The sequence below is a fragment of the Penicillium solitum genome, assembly GCF_028829755.1.
Source record: "Penicillium solitum strain IBT 25940 chromosome Unknown utg000008l_segment0_segment0, whole genome shotgun sequence".
Classification (NCBI taxonomy): Eukaryota; Fungi; Ascomycota; class Eurotiomycetes; order Eurotiales; family Aspergillaceae; genus Penicillium; species Penicillium solitum.
Genome location: NW_027072127.1, coordinates 1,889,178 through 1,907,156, shown reverse-complemented (window position 1 = coordinate 1,907,156; position 17,979 = coordinate 1,889,178). Strand labels below are relative to the sequence as shown.

Sequence of the window (17,979 nt, the reverse complement as noted above, 5' to 3'; positions counted from 1 at the left end):
TGTACATCGTACATCTGGTACATCTGGTACATCTACGGAGAACGGAGGACATCTCCGCTGGGAAGTGACTCGTACAAAGACGGGGTAACCAAGGTGATCAGGATGTACTTTTGTATCCAAGTCCAGATGAGATGTCTTTGTTCGGTACTCCGTAACTGGAGATTATTAGAGTATGTTAGTGTGCTGGAATGAAAGTTCGAGGCAGCCAATTCCCATGCTCGAGTCAAATAAATTACCAAGGCGGCCCAACCCCCTTCTGACACGCCCCAAACAACGCAGACTAGGGCTGCGTGGGCAACGGTTACAGGCTGCACACAATTATTGTATGCCCAACCTCCTCAATTATTAGGCGCCGTGCATGGGCGGTCAGATGATAAATAGGGAGTTATATGTGATAAGCATATAGGGTATATTAGAGGATATGCAAGTATGACTATTGATAATAGTTGATATGAGATATGAATATAATGTGAACACTCCGTCCTCCATACTCCGTATTAATTAATATAATATTTGAGACTTCTCTCTTTTCTTTTTTTTCAAAGGAAGTTGTTGTTTTAGCTTGAGAGACTTGTATGGTAAAATTGAAAATTAAGGTACCCGTTTCCACGATGAGTGTCCCATTGGTTGAGAACGGATCAACCCGTTATTTGGGGTCTTAGCTGGTTTTAACTGGTTTTGTTTTGTTTTGTTTTGGTTTTTTTTAAATGATTTTTAATGATTTGGTGGGATTTTTCTGTTTGGTTTATTTTTGTAAATTAGTTTATTTTCTTTTTTCTTTAATTATTTTCGATACAGTAATTCTGTAATTTGGGTATTTTGAGTAATTCTAGATTCTCCATACCCAGAGAACCCCCCCTCCCTCTCTCTCTAGTATATGCACACTTATGTGTGCGATGCGCTCTTTTATTTCTCTTTCCTTTATTCTTATTATTCTTATACTCTGATTCTAAATCTTCTACTCTTTCATCCTATACATATTCCAAGGAACCTCGCTTTCCAAGTATTTCGCCACGGTGGACTGATCTGCAACGACCTAAAGTCGTTAATTTACCGTCTCCACGCCCCCGTCTAGGAGCTCAAGCTGTCACCGCGTCAGGGGCTCACCCTCGGTCCTCCGATCCCTCCAGTTTCCACCAGAACGGGTCTCCTCCTATTCTGGGTTTTCCTTTTTATTGCATCGTGCCCGGTCCTCAATCCTCCCGGATCGCCCACTACATGACCACCGTCACTCCCCCTCCAACTACCTCGTCACTCCTTACTTTTCCGTCAATGGGAATCCAATCGTCTGGCTCGAACTGATACTCGGAACATGATCACCTGCTGCAATTGATACTCCCATATACATACACACTCACTCGGGGATACTGCGAACCCTTCCCCCTCTACATAATTGTAAGAACGCCTGATCTTCCGAGAATGTCGGGAAGCTGACCGTGAACCCTCCTTAGAACCCCTCCTCCACATTCCTCTCCCGATCTGCTGGCAGACCTGAAGAGATATCAAACATGACCGTCACATATGATACACCCACCCGGGGGTCACATACCTCCATGGCAACCCTCGAGGACCGCTTCGAAGTCATCAAGGAGATTGGTGATGGAAGCTTTGGTAGTGTTGCCGTCGCACGCGTACGGACCGCCGGTGCTCACATCGCTCGCAGAGGCACTATGGTATGGGATAGCAAGATTGCTGGTGTATTGTGCTTTCACTGACTCATTGGTTAGGTTGCGATCAAAACGATGAAGAAGACATTTAGTTCCTTGGGTCCATGTCTAGACCTGCGAGAAGTCATCTTCCTCCGAACATTACCTATTCACCCCCACCTCGTCCCTGCCCTCGACATATTTCTCGACCCCCTCTCCCACAAGCTTCACATTTGCATGGAATACATGGATGGGAACTTGTATCAGTTGATGAAGGCCCGTGATCACAAATACTTTGAAGGCAAGCACGTCAAGAGTATTCTTTACCAAATCTTGTCCGGTCTGGACCACATCCACGCACATCACTTCTTCCACCGGGATATTAAGCCCGAGAATATTCTCGTCTCAACCTCCGCCCCCAATGATTCCGCTTTCAGCCGCTACTCTAACCTCGTCACCCCTCCTTCTACTCCTCCTGTCTACACCGTGAAGATCGCCGACTTCGGTCTTGCTCGTGAGACCCACTCCAAACAACCATACACCACATACGTCTCCACGCGCTGGTACCGCGCACCTGAAGTGCTTCTACGAGCAGGAGAGTATTCGGCCCCAGTCGATATGTGGGCAATGGGCGCCATGGCAGTTGAAATTGCCACGTTGAAGCCCCTATTCCCAGGAGGCAACGAGGTAGACCAAGTTTGGCGCGTGTGTGAGATTATGGGTAGCCCAGGGAACTGGTACAGCAAGTCAGGCGCTAAGATTGGTGGTGGTGAATGGCGCGAAGGATCACGCCTGGCTCATAAGCTCGGTTTCACATTCCCCAAGATGGCACCACATGCGATGGAATCCGTGCTTCAGCCCCCGATGTGGCCCGCGGCATTTAGTGAGTTCGTCACATGGTGTCTCATGTGGGACCCTAAGAACCGCCCAACGTCTACCCAGGCGCTTAACCACGAGTACTTCGCCGATGCGGTTGATCCGGTACGGCCCAAGTCCTCTACCTCGTCGAGACTGCTTGGCCGCAAACAGTCCGAGAAGAGCTTCAGGTCACCAAATCTTACTCCTGGTGACTCTCCTACATTGTCTTCCAAGCCTTCCTGGTTCCGGAGATCCTTGGTCGTTCGGTCGGACAGCCCTGTACACACTGCAGAAGACAGCCCCGCCCGGCCGCCAGTTGTTACTCAAGTCACTGTGCCTGAGATCCAGCCTGTAAAGGCGCGTCCTGTGAACGCCAAGCGGGCTACATGGGCAAACGGTGCGCCGATGCCAATCCTTCCTTCTATCCGCCCTGTCTCCCCTCTCTCCAACTCCGTTACAGCCCAGGCGAACGCCACTGTGGCACACAGCGAGGCTTCCAAGTCTTCCGACACCTCAGCTAGCTCAAAGATCGGCCGTCAATTATCCCTCAACTCCCATGGCAATCACTACTCGGACCAGAATCGTCAAGAGGCTGAAAGGATGCTCAATGGTTCCGGGACCAACACTCCAACCACAAAGGAGAGTTTCTTCTCGCATCTGCGCAAGCGCGCCCGCAGACTGTCTGGACGTAACCAAGCAGCCCCTGCTGATGACGTCGAGGCTAACGCAGGTTGCATCCCTTGGTCGAACCGTTCATCAGTGGCCCTCGATGGGCCTACTAGTGAACCAAAGCAAGGTTCTGACTTGACCGAGCTGGACAAGGCTCTTCAATGTGTCAAGTACTCACTGGACTCGTCCACACTGAGCAACGTCCCGGTGCACTTGAACAATTCCGCTGACGGCCAGACCAAGCGTCAGTCTATGCCTCAGGCCACCGGCAACAACCCCGCTCCCATCTCTAGCAGGACTCGCCGTGCCATGCAGATGTCTACGCACCCGGTTCACCGGTACGAGACTCCTGAAGAGGAAGATGAGTTGCTTGATGAGGTATTGCACTCTGCCAACAAGGCGGCGAGACGCCTGGCTCAGACTCAGTCAATGGCTGCCGACTCGCACAGTGGTGTTCGCCGGTCAGACAACTCGCGTGTACCTCAGAACCCCTATCCTACACCGTCACCCACGGCAAAGGAAAGTGCTACGTTTGGTCAACAGTCGACACCTAGCAAGCTGAACATTCACAAGATTGATCCCGCAGCCACAAACCGTCATTGGCCCACTCCTCCTTACGAGGAGGCCGAGCTTCACAACAAGAAATCTGACTACTTCGCCCGTGGATCCAACTATATCTAAGTGACCCAACCCACCATATTCAACATCACATCCTTTTGAGTTGCGAAAAGCACAAAAATTTGGCAAAATTGCGCAACAACGGAAGAAACACCGAGCAACCTACATAGCTCACGGCGTATGGATTCTGGTATTTGTTTTTTATTTTCTTCACAAGGTCTGGCCATTTGGAAGGTGTTTTATCTTTTTTTCTTCTTTTCACATATGGGCATTGGGCTTTCGCCGTTTTTGCAAGTTTCTCGTTTTCCCCCACATTCATACCCCTGCAGCCCTTTTTATAGATGGATTCGGGCCTCGTTTCATTTTCCTTTTGGAGTCCTTTCGTTTCATCATTTACCAGGCAGGGGCGTGATTTCTTTCCTTGACATTTGATACCACATGCGCGAGTCGCATCATACACGGCATTTCCCTCTACCTTTTCAGGTATTCCTCACCCTCTCTTCATCCGATATTTCTGATATCGGATCTGCACATTTGAACATCATTCTCGATGAATATTGCGCTCTTTTTCTTTTGTCCATATAATTTCCCCCCTTTCTCCCCCCCCCCCCCCCCCGCTTGTACATTGTCGGCTACAGCCATTCCCATCTTTATTCTTGTCTATCATTTTTCTCACTTATTTATCCCTGCATTTACATATTCCTGTCATGGCCCTTTCTACTGCTTTGATTTCTTGTATTATTTCCTCCCCACCTCGGCGTTCTGGCTTGGATCCAGTCCGCTATATACTCTTGTAATATACCTCCGCCTTTGGCCGTTGTGCCATGCTCATATATACATCTCACTACATACATACACATTGAATCTACTCAAGACCTTATACTGAGACCTCATAGTTTTTGTTTTTCGTAAAGTTTACTGCTTTAACATTTTCATTCGGATTTCTATCGAATCAGTTAGTATAGGAGCTCGTAGTGGAAAGTGATTTACAGTGCGGGAAGATAGGATTGTGAGGCCAAGAGGCTTGTCGCTTGAACCTTTGCAGAGAATGTATTATACAGTAGTATACAGGATACTCCAGGACTCTATCTCGAGATTATATAACGACTGTAGAAAAATCCATTGCATCTATACTTCTCGTACTCCGTCCATGGATCGATATCAACGGAACAACAATCATCCGTGGCCCATCAAGATTTCCTGATTGAGACTGTTCTGCTCGACTCTACCAACTTTTTTTTTTCTTCTCCTCAATTGCTCCCCCAGCACAACCGAACCAGTCGAAACTAGACTGGCCTTAGCTTGAAATCCGGGCTACCAATACCTTAGCACATCCAGCTCGCGCCCCGGCAAGCACTTTTCACAAATCGCGGGCCGATAACTACAAAATCAAACCGCCCGCCAACAGCTACGAGCTTAACCTCGCGCAACCGAAGTCCAGCTCTATCTTCTAAAACAAAGCAATCCATTTCCCCGTCACATACCAAGATCAAACCCGCCAAAATGTCAAATCAAAGACAAGCCTCTTCCGCCTCTCAAGTCCCCCACCTCTCACCCGCCGAACTCTCTTACCTCTACACCTCCCTCAGCCTCCCCAAGAACCCAATCCGACCAGATGGCCGCTCACCCACACAATTCCGCCCTCTTTCCGCCGAGACCACCATCCTGCCCGGCACGAATGGCAGCGCGCGCATCGGGTTCGCAGACGGCACACAAGCGATCGTCGGCGTGAAAGCAGAAGTCGAGAAGACCGTTCTCGCAGCCGACACACTCGACTCGCGCAGTCTGGCGCAGCATGGTGACGCACTCAACCGTGAGGGTGAGCAGGGTTCTGCCGCTGTCTCGGGACAGGGCGAGTGGGTGCAGATGTCGATTGAGATCCCCGGGTTTAGGGACGATGACGCCCTGCCTGTGTTCTTGAGTGAGATGATGCGAGAGAGTCTGGTTGGTTCTGTTGCTGGTGGGAATGGGGATGCGGCGAAGGAGATGGCTGGTGGGTTGAAGGGGAGACTTGTTATTAACAAGCGGTGGCATTGGCGCTTGTATATTGATGTAAGTATTGAAGATCGCTTTCTGTTTTGGGGTTTATGGTTTCTATTTTTGAGGGGTTCTGAGGGTGTGAAATGATCACTGCTAACATTTTATTCTCTAGGTCCTGCTCCTCTCCCAACCTCTCGCATACCCCCTCCCCCTCCTATCGCTCACAACCCACCTCGCCCTCCTCAGCACTAAGCTACCAAAACTCAAGTCCACGGGTGAAGAAGACCCCTTCTTCGACGATGACTGGGATGCTGCGGAGTATCTCTACCCTCGCTCCAATACTTCCAAATCTCTCTCTGCCGCTCCATCATACCCCGTCCGCCCACCTGTAACGCTGCTCGTGATCTCCGTCGGTGACAACGTCATCTTCGACCCTAACCGTGAAGAAATCGCCGTTGCAGACGCAGTTCTAGCTATCTCAGTTACGCGCAGTGGTGACTCGGAGACTTTGAAATTGCTCTCGATACGCTCAATCGATCCCCCCTCCCGCCTCACTCAACCTGGTATTCCCAATTCCGAAAATGTGAATATGCTCGGTGCTACTGCGGCACCTGGCGAGGAGACTGGCGGTCAGGAGGAGGTCGAGGGTGTCTGGCGTCCACGAAGGGGTGGTGTCAAGCGCAGTGTCATTGCACGCATGGTTAAGACTGTCCTTGGTAAGGGCGGTGTTGGCGAAGAGGTCCTTGAGGGACTCGAGGGAGTTGAGGTGCAATGATTGTCCTATTTTGATCCATTTCTCATGGCCATGTATGAGTAATAAAGTACAGCATTACTTTAGGTTGCGACTTTGATACCTGAGTTGATAGGTCGCTGCTTCTGGAGTTTGGAGAAAAGCGTTGTCTTTTGATTAAATCGTTTCTGTTCATCGTTGATTCGATTGAAGTTGAGAGAATCCTCCTATTGTAGCTGGACTGAAAGTCCACTAATGTACAAAATGGATTGAACTCCATTTACACTAACGTCATTGCTGGAGTGGTGTCCGAATGTCCCTCGTGTAGAAATACCCACAGCCAACCACATAGACAGCATACGTAGATATGTAGCTAGTTATATCACCTGTAGATATGACTTCACCAGCCCTGGAGCCTATAAATCACCAAATCCCCAACCACTTCTTAACAGGCCTCTTATTCCCCTCCCAATCAACAAACTCCTTATCCTCCGCCCCCTCAACAGCAGCAACAGGCGACTGCAAATCAACCTCCTTACTGTCTTCGTTCTTCTTCTTCTCAGGCTCCGCCTCCTCAAGCCCATGCGCAACACGATACTGCTTCCTCTTCTCGGCGTCCTCAACACGACGGTGTCGTTGCTCCCGCACGCGCATCGAGTTGTGTTCCACATGCATGCGCCACACAGAGAATACCTGTGAGATCGTGCCGACGGGCGAGGTCAGCAGACTCGACCAGGATGGTAGCAGGTGTGCGAATGGTGAGGTTGCTTTGAAGTTTGTTGTGAAGGTGAATCCCGCGCAGGAGATTAGGACGCTCTGTGTATTGGTTAGTTACTTGTTTACTAGGCTTTTCTTGGAGATTTTGGGTAGATCCAGAGCTTGGCTCTCTGCTAGTCGGGAACTCACCATCGCAATCCAAATATGGATCCACTTGCTCGTCAGGAACTTAAACATCACCGTCCCCTCCGGCGGGAACATTCCCGGGTACTGCGTCTTGCTCTGCTGCACGCGCTCCTTCTCAGTAGTGCGCGGGCCATACTCGAATGGTTGGCCTGGGGGTGCATTCTTCGGAGATGGAGTTACCAGACGCTGGGGGTGAGAAGGCGGGCGGAATCTATCGGGCTTTTCGAGGACGCGGGGCTTGGAATTGGCATTGGTGTTGCTCTTGCTGGCTTTCTTCAATGCGGCGCTGGTTGAGGTGAAGCTGCGTCGCGCGCTCTGGCGTTGGAGGGCGTGCAGGGTCAATGCTGAGGGTGGGCCTCGTGGGAGGAGGAAACCGGGGATTGGAGTTGGCATTTTTTTGGGGATTTATTTCCTGCCCTTTTGCTCGTGTGGAGGGGTTAGATGGTCTTGTTGACTTAATCTAGATGTGGAACCGTAGATGCAATTTTTGGAGAAGGTTTTATATCACGTGATTATATCGGGACATCGGATGCCGATTGAGTCGAGATGCTCTCACCCGGTTCAACCGCATATCCCTAACTATTTCGGGGAGAGAAAAATTTATCAGACCACTTGACCTTGGGAAATATTCACGTGTTTTAGTATCCATTCTTTCCCGTGTTTCCCACCAATTGAAATGGTCTGAGAATAGCTCTAAGCTGTACGGAGGATTCCGTAGTCAGAGTTGTTTCTTACTACATAAACCAACCTAATGAAAGGTCATTGTCCCAATCTACTGCAACCTCGGCAACAGGCTAAATTGCATTCGCCGAGAATCAATCGAAAATAAACCGTTTCTGCCTCAGGATCCACACATCGGACCACCGGGGAGGATCAGCTTGGGCGAATGAGAACCCTGCCATTTCGAAGCCGCGGTGGATCGGGAAGTTGCTCCAGTTCTCCAGGGGGGAGGAAGGGGGTAAACGCGCGTGAGATATGAGCTCGGTCGCCATGGGCATCCAGATAGGAATTGAATGTTTCAGTTTGTCAAGCTCCATGAAGCTTTGTATATGCACCAACAAGCGAGTTAGTCAGGAACTATGTTCAGAGCTATCCAAGTGATGATGAGTTATGAGATCATGGGGGCGGAAGATAGAAATGTAGAGTGTACACGTTGGTTCTTTGCCACAAGTAAGTCAGTATAGTTGTGCCCAGCATATCTCAAGAAAAGTAAAGACAAAGCGAAAGTGTAAGTCGTCAGTGTACAACAGCCACACCGAAGTTCCCGGTTGCGCCCGTTCACCTGAATCATCTGACTTCTGATTGGCGGAGCGGCAGATTACGAGAGAGCGTGTCGGGGCCAAGTACAAATAACCAGATTTTCTTTTCTCCCCTTCCCAGTTTTTTTTCTGTACAGTACAGTGTCATAATAACCTCTTTTTATTATTCTTTCATAATACTTCACAATGCCTCCTAAGAAGCAAGAATCTTTCGCTCCTGGTAAGCTATCTACCTTTCCCCATTGAGCTGAAAGGGAGGTTGGGGAGGCGCTATGGAGGTTGAAGGTTGAAGGAAGGAAGGCTATACCAACTCCTAAAATGGCAACACAATGGCAAGACTGTTTGTTACCTGCTTGGGACGACGATTGACAACACTTCCTCGCCTTTACTACCATTGGCGCCTCCTCAACCTAATTGCCTCTCAATTGCGGATCACCGCAACCTTTCCCCAAAATACCACGCATCAATTATTCAACATGACTACTTTCGATGTGTTCTGCACGTTGACGATCATCGACATGCGCGAGGCCGAGCGTGCGGAAGCTGCCCTCATTGAAGAAGCCAAAAAAAGAAGCCGACAGGATCGCTAATCTCAGCTTCTCTCTAGGTGACGCCGCCAAGGGTGCTAAGCTCTTCCAGGTGAGTTATTTATTACTTCACGCGCATACAAAGGGAATATGAAACTAACAGCTCTTTTTTTTAGACCCGTTGCGCCCAGTGCCACACCACCGAGGCCGGCGGTGCCCACAAGGTCGGCCCCAACCTCCACGGTCTCTTCGGCCGTAAGACTGGCTCCTCCGAGGGCTACGCCTACACCGACGCCAACAAGCAGGCCGGTGTTGAGTGGAACCAGGACACTCTGGTAAGTGCCAACTGCCACTTTCAACTCAGCTCTGATCGGCCACTAACGATATCTCCATAGTTCTCCTACCTCGAGAACCCCAAGAAGTTCATCCCCGGTACCAAGATGGCCTTCGGTGGTCTCAAGAAGACCAAGGAGCGCAACGATCTCATCACGTACGTTACCCGCGAACCCACACCCCCCCTCCCCCTGACCACTCAAAAACTAACACACCACATAGTTGGCTCAAGGATAACACCGCATAAACGACCTGATGTTCTTTTTTATTCCCCGGCTTTTTTTCTGTTTCTCCCCATAGAAGTCTGGAATTATGGCGCCATGGCCTGATTACCGGGTCTCCCTAGGGACCGGGCCTGTATTTTTATTACAATTTCCATGACCCAAAATAGATTTGATCTTCTCCTCTTCTTCTTTCATTTTGGTTTGATATTTGATATTTGATAGAGAACAAACGAACTGCAAACGGGGGGTTATGCACGCTTATTCCCAAGTGTTTGAGATTCTTCGGATGATCAAGGAGGTCTGTGTTATGATTGGTTGATGGTCCTAGCTGTATCGATTGGGCAAACATGGGCGGTCAGGCACGGAGATACTTGACAGGTACTTGATGAGGACCTTGGAGGTCACTGCAGGGACTATACAAATTGGAAGTACTCGTCCAGTACCACCCTTGTACATTGTCCGGTATCTGATGTGTACACGCCGTGTTGGCTTCGAGTCTCAGCACATGACCCAGCAGGGGTCAGGCTGATTGGCCCAACCTCCTCGACTTGGATACAAGTGAGGGGACGCATGCCTTCTTGTCTTCTCATTCCTGATTCCTCCATTGCTCAACGAGGCGTTTCGATCCCAGTTTCATATTAATCTCCAGCGTGTTTCCTGATCGCAATCTTGTCCAACATCAACTATCGAATGTGCCTATCTCAGACATATCCTGTGTTGCACATTAGAATCCAATACCTGCCTTGTCGCATCGCATCGCGTCCTACCTTATCGCATCTTTGGCGTGGGGTTGATTGCTCAGATATCTTCTGTAACGGATAGCGCAGGGAGACACCGTCCCAGCGCATATACTAACCACCCTAGTTTTACCTAAGGAGTCAAACCGGTTCATCCGCAAGTGATCGCCACTCATAGGCATTGATCTGCGCTTCGTCGCTGAGAACTGCAGTGCCTCTTCTTCCGAGGCGCGACTATCGCGATACGCCGTCCGGGATGCTGGACGAGTTAGACAACGTCTTCGACGACCATCCATCCCTGGACGCGTCGCTCGAAGACTTCGAGAACAATACCAACCCCCACAGGTCCCCAATGTTCGCGCTGCCATCCCAACACTCCGGATTCCGGTCTGAAGACTCAGATGGGGAAGATGGAGAGATCGAGGACCCGGTCCAGGAGCGCTGGTCACCCCCAGGCTTCCATCAACCCGAATACGTCCAGGGCAGTGGATGGTACCGCCACCAGCCCTATCTGCGCAAGGATAACCCCACTACGGATCGCCTGAAGCTCAAGCCCACAATCGGGCTCAGCGTCTCTCCGTCCCAGTCGCGTGAGCCAAGTCCACAGTATGAGGATGCGCTCGAGGGTCCCACGAAGAGTAGACAGGTCGATCGCGCTACCCCGGGCGACATCTCTGTCGCGGCTAATGTGCCTTTACCGGCGGGTGCAGATACCCCCCTTCACGGACGATCCCCAAGTCCGCCTCCGGCTCCGAGTACAGGGCGCACACCACGCCAGAGTTCCGAGGACGACGGGGTGGGCTTTGGCGCGGAGAATCTGAGCAACTGTAGGCCCTGTCTGATCTGGTTTCAGTTGCAGGCGCGGGTATACTAACGATTGTTGTGAATGAATAAAGACATTCGCTTTGCAGTGCGTGCAGAAGTCCAGCACCGAGAACCTATTGCCGCGTTGTTTGGCTATCTGCGCTCAAAGTTCGAGCGCATGACCAGCTCCAAGTCTAACACCACCTTATCTATCATAATCCTCCTCCTTTCAGTCGCGTTTATGCGCGCCCTGGTCCTCCCAGGCCTCCCACAATCGATCCCCGATCTAGTAAAGCTATCCGGCTTCGCGCGCTCCTTCGAACCACTGATATACTATTCAGAGAACGGCGTTCAGCAAATCGGCACCCTGCAAGAAACCGGCGTCGCAGTCTGGGACTTGAGCGAGTCCGTCCGCGGCACCAACATGACCAGCGCACCCATAATTGTGCGCCAACTAGACGAGCTCTCCGACTCCCTCAAGTCTCTCTCCCTCGAGCTAACCCGCTTTTTCGCAAACGTCGACTCAGACATCGACTCCATCCTAATAGTAATGGACTGGGCGAAGCGCGAGCTCGAAACCCTTTCCGCCCAGCCCCCAAGCACCCTCCCCACAATAGTCTTCGACAACATGCACAATATGCTCTCGCGGCTCGGCGCGCTCGAACGCTCAGCCCAAGTTTCCGACAGCGGCGGCGTCTCTGCAACCTCAACAACAACAACGCCCCTTGGTCACCTCGTAATGGCTGTGTTCGGGCCAACCTCCGCGCAGCGCACACGCACAACCCTAACCCGCACATTCACGGAGTTCCTTGCCGTCCTCGAAGAATCAATAAACAGCGAACTCACCCACTCAACGGCGCTTTTCGCGCTCTTCGAGTCCATCGACCGCCAGTTCCTCAATCTCCAGCGCACGGTTGTCCGCGAATCAGACGCCCAGGAACGCGCAGAGGGTGAGATGCTCTCTTCCCTGTGGACGCGCGTGCTGGGGCCGGATGCCGCAGCTGTCCGCAAATACGAGAAGAATAAGAAACTCCTCGCGAATGTGCGCAGTCGCACAGTCGCTAATAAACATCTCCTCGTTGACCACCGCGGCCGACTACTCACGCTGAAGGTTAACCTGGAGACGCTGCGCAGGAAGCTAGTTAGCCCGCTTGTGCGTCGAAATGACTCTGTCAGCTTCGTCGGGTCAGTTGATGGGGGCGGGGGGAATGGGAATGGGAATTCCGGCTCTCCGGGTCGAATACTTGGGCCCGTTGAAGCTGTTATCGATGGACAGATCCGCGGGTTGGAGGGGACATATGATTACCTGCGGACTGTTCGGGAGAGACAGAAAGCCAAACTCATGGAGCTTGTTTATGGGGCAGGGAGAAAGCCCAGTCGGGCTATGATAGATGGGTTGGAAGGGATTGAGGATGATGAGTGAAGGTCTGAGTTGAGAATTCCAGATCTTATTGTCTTTTTTTTTCTTCCTTTTGGCCTCATTTCTTTGTCTTGGCATAGCATCCTTTGGTTGGGTTCTTTTGTCTCTCCCTCTTTTTGTCTCTCCTCTCTGGCGTTCTAGGGCATATGTGGCAGGGCATCCGCGGCTGCGGGCTTTTTTCGTGGGAATTGGTGGTTTACCTGCTGTGCCTCTTTGAATGACTGCTTTTTGTCTTTTTTTTTGTTTTGCGCATGGTTTCCGTGGCGAATAGGTTTTGCGAGGAAAAGGGATAGAAATATGTGGCGCCAGCTGGTTTGATTTCACTTCATGGCGCCGTGCAGTTATGGGGGTTCTTTTGTGGTTGTATGAATGAATCTTTTTGCTGTTCATAGTCATTGTTCTTATCCAACTTTCATATATAAGTCCCTGATTATACATAGACAAATCTTCTGTACCGTTTATACTTTATACGTTTTATTGTCGTAGAGCAATAAGCTGGATATGTATTCTTTCTGTAGCTATTGATCATCCTTCTAGCTTTAATACGGAAAAGGAAGATATGTATATAAAAAAGACATTTCAAAGGAAATCCCAAAAAAAAAAAAGGCAGCGGAGTGTTATCTTACATATAACGTCCCTAATATATATTATCTTGAGCTGGATAAACCAGACTATCATAGTTCTACGTCGGTAAGACCACGGCCGACTACTCATGTTTCCTACACTTTCAGATATAAATGCAAACTAGATCTTCCATTTGTTCCTGCCTTTTTTCTCTTTTCACTGATAACCCTCCTATTTTAACCCAAAATCAAGATTTATAGACCTAGCCTGATATCCCATAGCTATGTAGACAGCCCTATATATAGCCAAGATAGAGTTGCTGGGTTCAACCAAAGCAATTCTCATTCAAAAAAAAGCGGCGGGCAGTAGCTCCGGAGATAGCCAGCCAGGCCTGTGATACTTCAACCACCCCCAACATCTGTTGTGTTGTTCGCACATGAGACTGCCAAATGAACATGGATGCGCTTGAAGGTAAAACTTTGCACCCAAGGAGATGACAGGTACTCCATCCAGTAGGTATCAAGATAATGCTTCACCTAAACCAGGATAACGGTTTGGTCAACTGCGAACTATTCATCGACAGAAAAGAAGGAACCACAACCAAGTCAACACTGTAGGGATAGTGGAAATGCCTTCAGGTTCACCCTAAATTCGCGGTAAAGCAAGCAGACATTCTCATCGCCAGGGGGAATGTCCCCAACCCTTCTTGTTCTACCCATTCTCTTAAGAAGGACGGGTCGAATTCCCATGACCACCAAGAGAGGGATATTGTATTCTTCAAAATGCGCTTCTTGAAGTTTTGCAACCGCATCCTTTGCATCCCATCTTGCGTAAAATAGGCTCTGACCATTTGTTTCTGTGTCTTTTGCTGCCAAGTTGGCTGTGCAGGAAGGGCAAAGAGGAAGATGCCACTACCCTCTCGCTGTACCGAGGGAAATAATCGAGCACATTGTTTCCTTCCATATCGGCTATTCCGATCTGGAGCACCTCCCTGGAAAAGAATGTGAACTCTAGGTCGATGTTGCCGAACGGACAAGTACGGGCTCGGAAGAAACTCACGGGGAGAACATTTGTTCGCGGCGCCCGAATACTGAGAACAAGCACACGCCAAGGACCACTGGAAACCCGAACCAAGCAGGAAAACGATGCGGCAAGAATCAAAAGGACCATTGCCGCGAGCACAAGGAACGCACGCTTCCCCAGCGGGAGCCTCATGACCAATCAGCTGGCCCAAAGCCGGCCACTTGTGAAGCCGGGATCTTAGGTTGATTTTCAATCCTTCACGACTTCGGCCATTGCCTCTGTCTCGGGGTGCCATTGTACCAACGTCACTTTGTCGAACATGTTTTTGATCTCTTTCCTTTCTTCTTCGCCGGAGAAGCCTGGGTCCAGACATGGAAGTGCTTGTTGTGCAAAATCTCTGCTTGGCGTCTGCTTCTAGGAAGTTGTGTCATAAGAGCTTGTGGAACACGAATCGCCCATTGCAGGGTGCACATCTGGCTGACAATGCCCCGTATATACGCACAGATATCACGCAAGCGCATCCGAGTCATGACTGCCGGGACTGGTTGCGATATACCCCAGCCGTGGATAACGCCGAATTTTGCGCCGACATGGAGTCTTTCAGCGGTAGACTGAGGTAGACCAGAGTTTACATCTGGTCCCCCGAGATGTGCCTCCCATAGGCGGTACTGTTCCCAGGAACTGATGAGGTTTGTTTTGCCGGTTGTATCAGCGCATTCGATTATATAACCAGGTGTTTTGAGTAGGTGGATCAAGTTGCTCTCTGATCATGTTGCGCAGATATGACCATTGCGGTCAAAACCCACAGGCCAGCGGCTTGCTCTTTCGGTGGCTCGGGGGTATTTTGTCGCCATATAGACTCCTTCATTGGTCAACTTTGTCCCGTTGGGAGGTGGTATCCCAAAGACCGTTATCGGGGCCTGATTCTGTGTTGCTCCCATGGGACGGGCCCTGTGCTCTGGTCATGATGAAACATAGGCGAGGGCCCATTTTGGCATGTACCATGAAGCCCCAGATTCCTTGTGATCCACAATACCATAGAGGTCCCCAGTCTTTGACGGCGGATCGGTATACGAGAACCGGATTTCGACATCGTCCTGGACTGGGGGTTTGTGGTAGATATCAAAATCACTGAAATTCCACCTCTTGGGTCGCAGTGGGTGTCACGACTTTTGGAGGGATGGCGTTTGGTTGCTTCATCTGCAATAATGAATCACGGGAAGCCGGATCGGAATGCCATGACGGCAAGGGCATGTATATTGCTTATGCTATCCTGATGGGTGCCCTGTTGAGAGATAGAGCGAAGGAGCCATCGGGATGGCAACCAAATATATATTGACATCGGAGTTGGCTTGGATATTGTCTCCAAGGTAGTGTTTCGAATAATCTTGAGGTCATCCTCGAGCATCAACTGCACAGCCCCAGCAAGCTTGTCTTGGTTAGCTTTATCCAAGTCTGTTAAAAGAACAAGTAGCCATGGATAGGCCTCTTCGATAGGCCATGATGATGTTTTAGATATTTGTTTGGAGTGAGATAAGGAAAGCAAGCAAGAAAGAAAGAAAGGCCTTTTGTACTTACATTGCCTCTGCCTCCCACCCACATGAAATAGAATTTGAGAAACAAACAAAATGAGTACACTGCAGTCGTTAGATTCCACGGTGTTATGGAGCCAGTAGGCACACTTTGACACACCATGGATGTCTGGGTACTCACTTTATATATATTTGATAATACGTGGATCCGAGGCAATGAGCAAAGGGGCACAGGAGAAACGATACTGATGACCATATATATACATGTAGCGAGACATGTCAGGCCTTTTGTAAGGATATTTTCAACGTAATCTATTCCATTGTTGCTCGAGCGGATTCTTTATAGAAAGAAGAGAAGAGCGAGCGAGAAAGAGGGGGAGAAGGACGTATATATAGGCTTTATGACAGTGAGACAGCAAACAAAGACCCGAAGAATACTACGTGATCACAGTACCTAAAAGACATAGGCGCATATTTCTCACTACTAGCAAACGATATATTAAAAGGACTTTCAAAAGACTTTCAAAAGGCCATCCGAAACATGTAAATAAAATGAGCAAAAAAATGAGCAACAAAATGGCCTGACAAGGCCCCATAAGTCGCCGAGTATTCTAAGGTAGCCTAGTTAGGCAAATCTGTATTACTATCTCTTGGCATTTTTTTCAAGAACAAGATGAAATTGAAAGAACTGTTAGACTTTGCTATGAATCCAAACACAGCTTGAAACGCTATGGGTGACTAAATCTACTTGATATCCATCCATGCCCAGATAAGGCGGATCGGTCCGAGAAGCCACCCCACATTCGGAGACACCCGGCGTGGGGCGCGAGTTATGCCAACAGATACCTAGGTAGCTTCACTCCAACTCTTACTACTCTTTCGATTGTCTCGTCATGTTGAAAACCTCACAGTCCATAAGGGGCATCCAAAGATCGCAATGGAATGCATCTTCTAGCAGACCTATAGTCGCAGTATTATTCCAAGCAATTGACCCCCCTATAATCAATGGAGTTCGCAAACCACGCAAACCAGGCGGTAAGATACCCCCAAACATTTCCCTGGACGATGATTGCTAGTGCTGAATTGTCACAGGATATCAGGATTCCGGCGCAGATATTGCATACACGTTACGTTCCAGGGGAGTTGAGGTCATCACGCCCCAGCTCTCCCCTTCCACTGCCCAGCATGAGGGTTGGTGTTTCCCGGATTCGGAAGAAGGGATATATTCCGCAGTAACCCAGGGTGCCACACACTTGTGGGCGAATACGATCGTGTTTTCTTCCCATCCTCTCCAAACAGCATCCTGTCTGGATAGCTATGCTCCGACTCTACGGGTCGTAGGCCAACCGCCGGGTCTGGTGGAGAAGTTCGATGACAAGATGTACCTGAACGATAAACTACGCCAGCAAGGGAATTTTACATTACCTCAATCGTGGGTTGTGAATGAAGGAGATGACTTGGAGGTCCTGCTTCAGTCAATCCCCAACTACCCCGTTGTCGGAAAACCGGTTCGTGGTCGCGGGAGCCATGGCGTGCAAGTCTGCCATACTCCCCCTGAGCTGAAAAGCCATATCAAATCCCTGTTCAGAGAATCACCCGTGGTTCTGCTAGAGGAATTTCTATCTGGCGAGGAAGCCACAATCACCGTGATGCCTCCATCCCTAGACCGAGCGGAGTATTGGAGCATGCCTCCTGTAGCCAGATTCAACCACGACCAAGGTATCGCGCCGTACAATGGCACAGTGGCTGTTACTGCCAACTCTCGCGTTGTCACCAAGGAAGAGATGCGAGATCAATCTTATGAGGTGGTGATGCGTCAATGCGAAGAGGTGGCCAGTCTCATCAAGGCAACGGCTCCCATCCGCATTGACGTCCGACGATTCCGACATGGGTCGGAGTTTGCGATTTTTGATATCAATATGAAACCTGTATGTTTTTTTTACTTGAATGGTGACTGCGCTTTATATGCTGATCTCGAGCGATAGAACATGACTGGTCCTGGTCGACCAGGTCGCGAGGACCAGGCTAGTCTGACTGCCATGGCAGCGGCTGGGTGTGGATGGGATTATCCTACGCTATTGCAAAATATATTCCATGGAGCTTCGACGCTGGAGACATTCCGTCAATATCGTGCTCATTTATAAGTATGCGA

The 17,979-nt window shown here is 49.8% G+C and overlaps 7 protein-coding genes across 7 annotated transcripts; 5 read left to right on the top strand and 2 right to left on the bottom strand.

Annotated features, from left to right (window-relative positions):
* Nucleotides 1-1,508: 1,508 nt before the first annotated feature.
* Nucleotides 1,509-3,854, top strand: N7455_010028 (serine/threonine-protein kinase; the record flags this gene model as incomplete). Its single annotated transcript, XM_040957439.2, has 2 exons — nucleotides 1,509-1,673; nucleotides 1,728-3,854. 2 exons carry the CDS (start codon nucleotides 1,509-1,511, stop codon nucleotides 3,852-3,854), a joined length of 2,292 nt encoding a protein of 763 aa, XP_040812143.1.
* A 1,440-nt stretch (nucleotides 3,855-5,294) lies between these two features.
* N7455_010027 (exosome non-catalytic core subunit RRP42) lies at nucleotides 5,295-6,546 on the top strand (the record flags this gene model as incomplete). The annotated part of the gene is made up of 2 exons (XM_040957384.2): nucleotides 5,295-5,843; nucleotides 5,944-6,546. 2 exons carry the CDS (start codon nucleotides 5,295-5,297, stop codon nucleotides 6,544-6,546), a joined length of 1,152 nt encoding a protein of 383 aa, XP_040812124.1.
* A 316-nt stretch (nucleotides 6,547-6,862) lies between these two features.
* Nucleotides 6,863-7,855, bottom strand: N7455_010026 (uncharacterized protein). The gene is made up of 2 exons (XM_040957419.2): nucleotides 7,408-7,855; nucleotides 6,863-7,317 (listed from the first exon to the last, which is right to left on the bottom strand). The coding sequence occupies exons 1-2, from the start codon at nucleotides 7,795-7,797 to the stop codon at nucleotides 6,925-6,927; spliced, it is 783 nt and encodes a 260-aa protein (XP_040812113.2). The 5' UTR covers nucleotides 7,798-7,855; the 3' UTR covers nucleotides 6,863-6,924.
* Nucleotides 7,856-8,849: 994 nt separating this feature from the next.
* On the top strand, nucleotides 8,850-9,770 carry N7455_010025 (c-type cytochrome; the record flags this gene model as incomplete). Its single annotated transcript, XM_040957402.2, has 5 exons — nucleotides 8,850-8,883; nucleotides 9,271-9,302; nucleotides 9,367-9,525; nucleotides 9,586-9,680; nucleotides 9,746-9,770. The coding sequence occupies 5 exons, from the start codon at nucleotides 8,850-8,852 to the stop codon at nucleotides 9,768-9,770; spliced, it is 345 nt and encodes a 114-aa protein (XP_040812132.2).
* A 970-nt stretch (nucleotides 9,771-10,740) lies between these two features.
* Nucleotides 10,741-12,711, top strand: N7455_010024 (uncharacterized protein; the record flags this gene model as incomplete). Its single annotated transcript, XM_040957497.2, has 2 exons — nucleotides 10,741-11,311; nucleotides 11,381-12,711. The coding sequence occupies 2 exons, from the start codon at nucleotides 10,741-10,743 to the stop codon at nucleotides 12,709-12,711; spliced, it is 1,902 nt and encodes a 633-aa protein (XP_040812111.2).
* Nucleotides 12,712-15,159: 2,448 nt separating this feature from the next.
* N7455_010023 (uncharacterized protein) lies at nucleotides 15,160-15,549 on the bottom strand (the record flags this gene model as incomplete). Its single annotated transcript, XM_065606356.1, has 2 exons — nucleotides 15,160-15,397; nucleotides 15,428-15,549. 2 exons carry the CDS (start codon nucleotides 15,547-15,549, stop codon nucleotides 15,160-15,162), a joined length of 360 nt encoding a protein of 119 aa, XP_065460319.1.
* Nucleotides 15,550-16,720: 1,171 nt separating this feature from the next.
* On the top strand, nucleotides 16,721-17,971 carry N7455_010022 (ATP-grasp fold subdomain 1; the record flags this gene model as incomplete). Its single annotated transcript, XM_065606355.1, has 3 exons — nucleotides 16,721-16,862; nucleotides 16,920-17,755; nucleotides 17,813-17,971. The coding sequence occupies 3 exons, from the start codon at nucleotides 16,721-16,723 to the stop codon at nucleotides 17,969-17,971; spliced, it is 1,137 nt and encodes a 378-aa protein (XP_065460318.1).
* Nucleotides 17,972-17,979: the final 8 nt, after the last annotated feature.